The 11077-nt window shown below is 36.3% G+C and overlaps 2 protein-coding genes across 2 annotated transcripts; one reads left to right on the forward strand and one right to left on the reverse strand.

The window, feature by feature from the left end:
* The first annotated feature begins 4029 nt into the window (after nucleotides 1-4029).
* Nucleotides 4030-7853, forward strand: LOC113275173 (probable protein S-acyltransferase 14). The gene is made up of 7 exons (XM_026524616.1): nucleotides 4030-4377; nucleotides 4504-4741; nucleotides 4831-4922; nucleotides 5974-6097; nucleotides 6190-6275; nucleotides 6359-6424; nucleotides 7268-7853. Exons 1-7 carry the CDS (start codon nucleotides 4165-4167, stop codon nucleotides 7391-7393), a joined length of 945 nt encoding a protein of 314 aa, XP_026380401.1. The 5' UTR covers nucleotides 4030-4164; the 3' UTR covers nucleotides 7394-7853.
* Nucleotides 7854-7964: 111 nt separating this feature from the next.
* LOC113275172 (aluminum-activated malate transporter 12-like) lies at nucleotides 7965-9977 on the reverse strand. The gene is made up of 4 exons (XM_026524615.1): nucleotides 9180-9977; nucleotides 8974-9098; nucleotides 8758-8895; nucleotides 7965-8664 (listed from the first exon to the last, which is right to left on the reverse strand). Exons 1-4 carry the CDS (start codon nucleotides 9856-9858, stop codon nucleotides 8041-8043), a joined length of 1566 nt encoding a protein of 521 aa, XP_026380400.1. The 5' UTR covers nucleotides 9859-9977; the 3' UTR covers nucleotides 7965-8040.
* Between the last annotated feature and the right edge of the window lie 1100 nt (nucleotides 9978-11077).

Here is an 11077-nt window from a genome sequence, read left to right on the forward strand (position 1 = left end):
ATTAGGTTGATATGAAAGTGTTCATATGGCTAACTTCGGTTAACTATTGTTGAGCCAACAAAGGTGTACACGTTTAGGTACGGTTACTCATATCTAAATGAAGTTACTTTTCATTTGTGTGTAACAAGCTAAGTTCGATCTAACGGTTGAAAGATATTATCTTGAGTCTAATAAGGTTTTCATCTAACGGTGCATATTGAATGCTTTGTTTCCAAGGTAACATTGGTTGCAAACCATGATTTGAAGACTATATAAAGGAGAATTCTAGCAACCGGGAAACCTAATCCCCACACCTCTTGTGTGATATTAGTTGCGACTAGAGTCGAATCTCCTTTAACTTTAGGTTTTTCCAAAACCCCGTAGGTTAACGACTTGAAGACTTCATTGGGACTGTGAAGCCAGACCCAACTATTTTCTCTGTAGTTGCGTGTTCTGATCTTATTGTTTTCTATCGTGATTTAGTACTATTTTCTATAAGATTTGCTCGAGATTTAATCTCCGATAGGCAAGATAAAAAATAGTCACAAACATCTTCGTCTCATCGTTTGTGATTCCAATATCTTGTTTCGCTACCATACAATTAAGATTATTGTGAGGTGATTGATATTTCTAGGCTGTTCTTCGGGAATATAAGTTTGGTAGATCAATTGGTTCCTGTTCACCTTGATTTATCAAAAGACGGAACAAAACTCTTAGGTTTATCTGTGAGAGACGGATTTATCTATTCAATAGACTTTTCTGTGTGAGACAGATTAGTTTATCAAGTCTTCGACTTTGGGTCATAGCAACTCTTAGTTGTGGGTGAGATCATCTAAGGGAATCAAGTGCGTAGAGTCCTGCTGGGATTCAGATACGTAAGGAGGGAAACTGTACCTTGATCAGTGTGACATTGGTTAGGGCTCAATTACATTCCAGTCCGAAGTTAACTTGGAGTATGCTAGTGTCTGTAGTGGCTTAATACAGTGTGGTGTTCAAATCTGGACTAGGTCCCGGGGTTTTTCTGCATTTGCGGTTTCCTCGTTAACAAAACTTCTGGTGTCTGTGTTATTTCTTTTCCGCATTATATTTGTTTATATAATTGAAATATCACAGGTTGTGCGTAAGTTCAATCGATTGTGAATCCAACCTTTGGTTGTTGATTAAATGGATTGACACTTGGATATTGGTTTTTGATATCGTCCAAGTTATTTCTTATATTCAATCGAGTTCGCAAATTCCTATTTGTTTGATTGCAGATTGAATTGAGAAATTGAGATATAACTCTTTGATATACTTTTATTAAAGTTGAGTCCGATTGTCTAGTTGATTCTCTTGAAAGTATATTGGAGTTAGTCCATACAGATTGTTAAGTGAAATATTGGGTGTGGTTGTTAGACCCCCGCTTTTTCAGCATATTTATCTTATGACAAACCCAAAACCCAAATTGTTCAACTTATATTAGAACGTTGTTGGAAGAATACATTACTTGGTTTTCTCGAACCCTTAGAATATTTAGAGCGAGTACCAACACTAGACTAGGGGTCTAGAATTCTAGCTGAACTGAGCATAATCCTCGCTACATGCTCGGGCTTCGAATCAAGCCTAAATGTTTTTTAGGGGAGTTTTGGAGGTAAAAAAACACATTTCATTTCCATTATTTGTTTACATTCTCAAAATGGTATACTTATTTCTGTACTGGTGAACCATCAATTCGCAACAAAAATGATGTTCTTCCAGTCATATAGAAGTACCACATAGATAATTAGGTGATAGGTCAGGTTGATGATGGTCAAAATACCCTAGTTCAAAGGATTCAACAACATAGTAGAACAATCCATAATATTGTTGATCATGTTGTATGTGAACATTGATGATTCCAGTAGTACGGAAGCCCAAAGAATGTTGTAGCTAATCCTAAAGAGGATTGTGTTATTTGGTCTTATTTCTGATGAAAGTGTTTGATACTTCTGCAAAAGACATCTTCTTCAGCTACAAGGCAGAAAAGTAACATCCATCAACCCTCATCCAAACGAGAATATTTCTCGTGATGAATGAATATATTTGTTAAGGAGTGAAAAATCTTGGGAAGAAGATGAATAGTTGATCCGGGTTCCTAGAGATAAACCTGAGTACATTGATTGGTTTAACAAGATTTTCAAGTGTGATATTGCGATGTACCTATAAATTTTGGGTGAGATAGATTTGACAGCTGTATGAGGGTTCTACTTGCTGATAACATCTTCCTTCCCAACCTTCACCACCAACACATGTCGAATTTTCATATCCCAGTAGTCAAAGATCTTCATCGTCAGCTACGCCAGAGTTTCTTGGAATGTACATATTATATCTTCAAGTGGAGACACTTTTACTCTTCCAATTACTTCTCAAGGTCTCGGTCAGACTAATTCATGTTGGGGGAAGAGGGTACAGGCTACACAGGAGAAATATCAGGTCAACTTGAACGAGTTTGAATATTATGTACACAAATTAAAGGCACTTCACTTGCATGAGATTAACCAAATGAGGATAAATTCATATTTGACCTATCTATTCCAGTTTCTTCCATTCATGGTGTGGTCATGATGGTGCAGGTTCTTCTTTTGGTGATGCTATTGGTTTTTCCTTTGAAGGTGGTGCGTCTTAATGGTAGTGCAGGTTATTCTTTTAGTGGTGGAGTTGGAGGCTCCTTCTTATTGTAATCCTAGAATTCATAGAAGTATGAGAATTCATGAAAGTGAAAGAGGGCATCGTTCTAGTCTAAATATTGTGCAAGAGACTCATATACCACCAGGTGATGGATGAGGCTTTGGCATTGAACCAACTCAGCCACAAACTCCTGGCAATGGCTTTGACATTGAAGCAACTGAGCTACAAACTCCTAGTGGTGGCTTGAATATTAAAGCAGCTCGAAAATATGCTCTTTATAACCCAATATCCTGAACAACATCAACATTTCACCAATTTCTAGGACGCTACCCTCCCGCACGAATGATCCCCCGGGTTACTTTTCAAGGTTTTGGAGATGATTCTCTTGAGTTCTATGCTATGTTGAACACCACTCTTGCTCCACAAAACCTCGCCATATGGATCTTTAATGGTTAGTAAAATCAGTAGTTTATAAATGTAATTTAATTTGCAGCATTTGATGTAATTGTTCTTTTTTATTAATGAAAATTATATTAGAATTAATGCTTAAACCCAAACCCGTTTTACATTTCATTACATAACACTTTATCATTATTGAATCCAGATATATGAATCTTAAAAAGATCATAGCATTCGTCATAATTAAACTGTTTGCCGTTGCTTTCAAAAGATTTGGTACATGCCATAGTTTTCAGAAAATAAAGGTTAAACAAATTTGATGGAACTAAAACTGAGTCATTCAAATGATTAATAAAAAAATTTATTAAGATGCTCAGTCGTTTTTCTATAGACAATCAGCGATGGTCATGGTTAAGCATCCATAAAGTTTCCGCATACTTTCTCACATAAGTTCAAGGTTGTTCTTAGATCTTGAATTTTTCATTGCCGATTAATGTCACAAACCATTAAAACACAATGTCCCATAAATTTAAACTGGTAAGAATCATACATACATGTCACTTGAAACGGATATCCAAATATGAATAAGATCAATATCTTCTTCTCGAGCGAAGCAAGCCATTTCGAATGAGAGGTGTAGAGAAGGTATGAGTTAAATTGCATGGGAGATTGAATATTTATAGAAGATTGATTTTCAGACGTTGAATGATTTACCATTAAGCGATGTAGATTACACCGAACGATCAAGACTATACTTGTTGTTCATATAGACTTGGTCGCGCGGTCAAGTTTCTTCCGAGTCGGCAGGTAGAAACAACACCTCAACCGGCTAAGTTGCAAATTTGGCCCAACCTATTATGTTTGCCACTTTGCCATAAGGCCTATACCCATAATGGGTGCGAAAGTGGCAAATTGATTACTCTAGTCAAGTCCAGCCCAGCCCAAACTAACTTTCCGAAAAACACCTTCTGCATTTCCAAGTCTTCACCTTCTCCAATTCACACTCAATTTTTCCCTTTCACTTTTCTTTCTTTCTCCATTGAATCATTCGAGAAAACCCTTTAATCAAAAACCCAAATAACAAACCCTAGTTTTTCTAGGGAGAGATAGTCTCAAAAGGGCACTTTTTGTTTGTACATTATGCATAGATCAGGACCTACAATGGCTTGGAATGTATTCAAATTCTGTACTGTTCTTCGTAGTCTTGGTTCTATTATGATTCTCTTAGTTTTAGGTGTTATCGGTGTAACTTATTATTCTCTTGTTCTTAACAATTATGGTCCTCTTCTTTTCAACGGAAGTGGTTTTGATTCTTTTGCTGCTTTTGCTGTTTTACTTATCTTTCATTGCCTGGTAAGTAAAGTTGAAATCTTTTTAGCTCTTTATTGAAATTTTTCCCTAATTTGAAACATGGGTTTGTAATTACATGTTAAATTGAAGTGTGGGTTTGATTTTTAATTTTTTAACTTTTTTTTGTAGTTGGTGATGTTATTATGGAGCTATTTTTCTGTTGTCCTAACGGATCCAGGTGGTGTTCCATCAAATTGGAGACCTTTCATTGATGAAGAGATAGGAGATACTGATCCATTAACTGGGGGTTCAGAATTTGGTTCTGGTTTACCAGGAAATACAAGTGATTTGAATAATAATTCGAGAATTCGGTATTGCAGGAAGTGTAATCTAGTCAAACCACCTCGTTGTCATCATTGTTCCGTTTGTAAGCTATCTTATACTTACTGAAATTAGCTGATTAAAGAGGTTCTTACTTCTTATACTGATCAATGTCTTTTTGTTGATTTATTTTAGGTGGGAGGTGTGTATTGAAAATGGATCATCATTGTGTTTGGGTTGTTAACTGCATTGGTGCTTTGAATTACAAGTTCTTCCTTCTGTTTCTGGTATGTTCATTGTACTCGAAAGGACTGAACTTTATGGTGCAACATATTTGATTTGTTCATTGTGTATTACGATCATCCTTTGGTCAGCCTAAAAACAATTTCACGCATGTTGCTAGAGTTGATTGAGCTTTGCTATTCTTGAATTTGAGGGAAACTCTAGCTGTTTCTTTATCTTTATGTAGGGCGTGTTGTGACATGCAAAAAGAAATCTGGTAGAATCTTGGAGGGTTACAACTCTGGGGGATTTTCGTGTATGTCCACGACTTAAGCACATACGTATAGTTACTATTTCATAAGCCACGTCTTCCATTAAAAAAATCCTGCTCGTCTCTGCCTCCCAAACCTCCCAGTTCTGCAGTACTGTTAGAAAGCAAAAAACTGTCTAATAAGATTTGCTTTCTGCCTTATTTGCAGCACCAATTCCCCGTGATTCACTTCTCTAGAGTTTAAACATAAAAATTCAGAATCTGCCTTTGGATGCACTGTCATTGCCAGCATGTCATGAACACTTGCTCAATTACGTAATATGTATGATGTATACAGTCACGACATTTGAACAGGGCATCACACAATTAAAGGCGCTTCAGTGATATCGTATAATATCATGCCCTTTTGTAGTGGAAAAGTTGTGGGATGGTTTTTATGAATGAATTGGATTCTGGGTAATTGTAATGGCCGACCAATATTTGCATTAGATTCTGTCTTACTTTCAAATGGTCAGCAAACACTTATTGCGCAACAAAAGCCACAGCTTAGTTAGAATTATTTTGTTTGTCCATACATAGTTAAGTTCTGTATCATGATTTTTTAAACTATTATATAATTTCTTGGATGCTTGCATATAGTTCTTCAACTCTAATTATATCTTTCTTGTATATGATAATGGGTTTTACTTATCCTGCCAATGCATGCAATTCCGGTAGATCAGTAACCATTAGCTAACTCAGAGTTATACATAAATGACTTGCTTTGTGCTCATTCAGTGGCCCGCCTGATTGTTTAACCTTATAGCATTCCTGATCCATCAACTTTTGTGTCATAATTACTGCAGCTTTATACATTTCTGGAAACTACTCTTGTTGCCTTATCATTGTTGCCGAATTTTATGGCCTTCTTCGGTGATGATGAGATAGCTGGAACACCAGGAACCCTTGCAACAACTTTTCTTGCTTTTGGTATGTACCAAGGATCTTCATGTTTTTTATTATTTATTATTGGTTTCCTGGATAAACTTATTTAGTATCTGTCTCTATATCTCTCCATCCAGTACTCAACTTAGCTTTTGCAATGAGTGTTATGGGATTTCTGATCATGCACATTTCGTTGGTTATTGCTAATACGACCACTATTGAGGTAATTCTCTTGCATTCCCTGGTTTTAATCGGTTCTGGAGGAATAACTGAATGAACCGACAGTTTATGTTTTCTCATGGTCAGGCATACGAGAAGAAGACCACTCCAAAATGGCGTTATGACCTTGGGAGGAAGAAGAACTTTGAACAGGTTAGTTTCTTTTCCTGTCTTATAATCAATTGGCCGTAAAATGCCAAGGTCCGCGACATAACAAGAAAGGTTCATGTAATAGATTGTAGATTTGTAGTCAAACGTAGATTTGATGAAGTAATAATCATGTGGGTTATTGAAATTTCACAAGAAGGCTAGTGTAGTATGTAAATTCATAACTTGAGAGTGGACTTCTAATGTGTATGGCCTAAAAGGATACAAAAATCTGACTCTCTCAATGGTTGGATGACTTATTTGGATAACAAAACCAATATGTTTGTTCTCTAAAACATGAGTTGGTCTTGGGATAGGTCAGATCTCCGAGTGCTGATCCTACTTAATTGTGCATTGGCTGTCTTTCGAGATATGATAAGTTACTCTAAATAATTTTGGTTTTGCTAGTTTTACTTTAGTTATGCCTTATGTTAGATTTGATATTTCCTTGCGAAATTGGATTCCTCTGTATGTAGGAGGACGACGAAATATCAACTCACTGTTATTGTTTTATCATAAACGGATACAGCATTCCAGAATGTTTAAGTAAAACCAACCTCCAAGTTCAAAGTAGGGACACAGACTCATATTATTACAACTGTGTGAAATGAAACCTTCCACACCCCAACTCCAAATGCATATCTTCCCACCTCCCTGTACAGTAAATGTGGTTGCATTAGATCATTAGTTCAATTATCTGTTCTTCAAAGACAATTTGAGGTTTTAGACAAATAAAGTTATTGCCAGCCTTACAGGTTGTTATTTCATATGGAAGTACAGTCAAATGAAAAGGAGTTGTAAACTTTTCCATTAACAATGTTGAAATGTTTTTCTTTTTTGTTCTGTCAGGTGTTCGGGACAGACAAAAGATACTGGTTCATCCCTGCATATACAGAAGAGGATTTAAGACGAATGCCAGCGCTGCAGGGTCTTGAATATCCATCAAAACCCGATTTGGATGGACAGGAATTCTAACAATCTTCTTAGAACATTGCTTGATAAAACTTCCCATTTTGCCCCATAGCAGTGAAACTGGGGTCTGACCGAAATATAGAGCTTATACTTCTCGCCCACGTTTTTCACTTACAAATCTATTTGCCACGATGACCACTACAGCACTACTACCAGCTTCATCAGTGTTCTGGTACACATGGATTACTGCCTAACTTTTCTCGAGTCTGACCCAATTATGTATTGTGTGGGCTGCAATAGAAAGAAGACTGCCTGAGCATGGAGGAATTAGGAAGAGATCATTATATGAGAAAGAATGTCATTCTTTTCATGATTTCAGTTCGAATTATCTTTTGGGGAAACCTGGAAGGTACCGAGAACGTGTGAGGGTCGAAATATGTTGTACACTGAGCATAATGCTGGTCTGTTACTATTAGATATATGAATGAGTTAAAATTCAATCAATGTTACTTATTTTCCTATATTATAACAAAATCTTTATATGTTTTTTTTCTGAAAAGCTGAGGGAGAAATTTGGACTTCTGTATTGGACCTTTGCCATGGTAAAATGTTCATGAACACTACTAGAACCAAGATAAAAATAAGAATGGGAGCCAACAATCATGTCCGAGATGATGAGATATTCCATAAAATCATATAACTCAAAATTTTTACTCTACTTCGTTAGAACCCAAATTTGTTCCAAACTTTCTATTCTTCTTCACAGGTCTATTTTCTCCATTGGTTACAACAATCTCAACCTGATCAGCTTTGTACTCTTTGAACTTGGACAATCGCCCTAACTCTTCTACTTGTTCAGTGACCATATCGAGTCTGGCCGCCATCTCCACAAGCAATGATGCAAAGGCTGCAAAAGGAAGTGCTTCTGAGAATTCAAGACTAGTTATGTCTAGCTTACTTAATGTTGTCCTAAATACTTTGCGTTCTGGATCCTTGTAAAGATCAGCTGCACGTTTCCTTGTCCGTTCAGGTAATGTAACAACTGATGAATTCATATCTGGGTTTTGGTGGGCGTTGGCAGTGGCAGCCGCTAAAGCTAACATTTGAGAGGCGTCATTGTGGTGATTCTTGGAACCACCAAGGAAGAGTCGAGGTTGAGATTTGATGGCATTGTTCAGGTCTAGTAATGCTTCATGGAGATCATCTGAATCTAAGATTGGAGCTAAATGACGCTTGTTTCGAATGCTATCTGCCAGTTCTTTGAATGTTTTCGAGATTTCTCTAGCAACTCTAGTACACGGGGTTTTGAATAGATCACGAACAGATCTTGGTGCCTGAAAATCCAATTACATGACGATATTTTATATAAAAATTGAGGATTCGAATAAAAGATCATCTGAGTAATGAATGAGTGAGTAAGCCTTTACCTGGATTTCTGATTGCAAGCAACCATGTAAAGCAACAAGCGTATAACCAAAATGACGGAGTGCGGCACCTACTCTAACATATTGCTTCCATGGAGATTTGTAGCATGAATGCTTCGGCTCCCAACTTGCATGTAATGCCTGATTCATGCACGAAAAATATGAGAACATGACATGCAGACAGGAAAATGATGCATGGTAAAGAGAAGATAATCTTACAAGCGTTTCGTCTACCGTTTTGGAGTCCAAAATTAATTTGTAGCCTCTACAAATGAGATCCTCTTCGTCTGACGATTTTTCGTCTTCTGTAATCTCCAAATCCTTGAAATAGTTATCAACACAAGCTGCAAGAAATTAACAACAATGTTATAAGAAAGGTTTCTTGCTTCATTCAACCCCAAAACTAGCACCACACAAATTCTTACCTTCAATTGATTCAGCCAAGCCTTCAAGTTTTGAGACAGTAGAATTGTGAAGTTCTAAACCGGACCAATTTGGAAAAACCAATAAAGTCATGAGTAAACAAACTCCACAACCAATCGCGATCGTGTAGAATCGATCATGTGCAATTTCTAACACATTATGAACTCGAAAACTTGATACAGCTATCAAATTAAAAGTTAATAAAAAGATTACGATCCCGTAATCGTAATTCTTCTTTATATTTGGAAAAAATCTCATATATGTTGCTGCAAATCCAGTTAGAAATACAGCAATGCCAATAAAGATTGCTCTGGGTATCCTACCAGATTTATCAGCTACAAATTCAAGGAAAAACACAAGTGATCCAGCAATAAGTGTACCAAGCCCTCTGTTGAATCCTTTGCGCAAAGTTGCACCTGCTGTAAATTCAAGAACTACAACAACAGTCATGACTGCCCATATTGCATTTTCTCCAATTCCACCGAACAGTGGTTCCAGCAAGTACAGCATTGAGACTAATGTTAATGAGAAACCAACTTTCAAAGCATGAATTACACTTCTCGGATCGTCTCGGCCAGCTTTGCATATATTTCGAGTCACCGTTCCCGACCATCTTCGCACCTTCTCGAAAGCTGTTTCCTTTTTCATGTTATCGCCTGCGTCTCGGCCTTCCATTTCCATAATTTCTTAAATGAAAAACTAGATAAAACTAATGGTTTTATTTGGATAAAAACAGCAAGTAGAGTTTATTATGCAGTATGAAAACACAACATTTTAGGATGATCGAGGAAACAAAAATGTGATCGAAGTCTTGAAGATGTGAGTCATTAAGCAGTGGTTAACTTAAGTACTTGACGTGATCTTGTTGGTGAGTGTTTGGATTGAGAATTTTGGAGATATTATGTGTGCCTTTATCGACATAATATAAGAGGTCCAGCTATCATGTGTCTACATTCTAAAATTTCAGCTTCATCAGACCCATTACTTTTCTTCACCTGGCCATCGGAAAATCTTTATAAAGCCTTCGTATTGAAAGGTAACTGTCATCCAGTCCGCCCTTTATTTTGTTTTTTTGTTCTTTTTTTCTTCACAACATTTTATTGGTGCCCCAACTAATTTTGGTGGTGTTTACTCACCTCCATTATCCCACTTTTAGGTTAGCACTACAGAAATATCTGGAAAAGAAAAATCTAAATTCTACCCAAAATGAAAGGAAACACGATATCTAAATTTTTTAAAATAAAATTTTAAAATTCCTTTTTTTTTTTGAAAAAATGATAAAAGCAGTTCTTGCACATGCAACTCTTCCGGCAAGCTATTAATTCGTTTTCAAAATAAGAAGAACAAAAAAGAAAGAAAAAAGAAAAAACACATAAAACGATTATTTGTCGTTTTCTTGTTTTTAAAAACAGAAACAAATGGAAAACGCTTTTTGAAAATACCTTTACCAAACGCATTTTTTTCTTCCCATTTTCTGTTTTTAGAACATTTAAAAAAAAAAAGAAAATTCATATCACCAAAAAATCAGAAAAATAATTCCCAAAATGAAGAAAGAATCAAAACTAAAATAAAATATCTAAATTTAAAACATGAAAATCCAAAATTAAAACCAGAAAGCTTTAAGAAAATATATCCATAAATTTGAAAACAAAATTACACTTACCCTACCTTAAGATTCTTCAAGTCTTATAATCCATTATATAAGTTAGAACAAAATATCTTTGATAAAAATATCTTTTGGTTAAGGAATACACTAACAAATTGTTTTACAAGACACAACTAGGACTGCACATGGGACGCGACGGGACGGGACGGGATGGGTTTTTGCCTAGCTCAGTACATGTACCTCCCTATGGTCGGTACCTGTACCTTGTACCTGTGCAGTACGGTATGGACGGGA

This window comes from Papaver somniferum, chromosome 4, assembly GCF_003573695.1.
Source record: "Papaver somniferum cultivar HN1 chromosome 4, ASM357369v1, whole genome shotgun sequence".
NCBI classification, from domain to species: domain Eukaryota; kingdom Viridiplantae; phylum Streptophyta; class Magnoliopsida; order Ranunculales; family Papaveraceae; genus Papaver; species Papaver somniferum.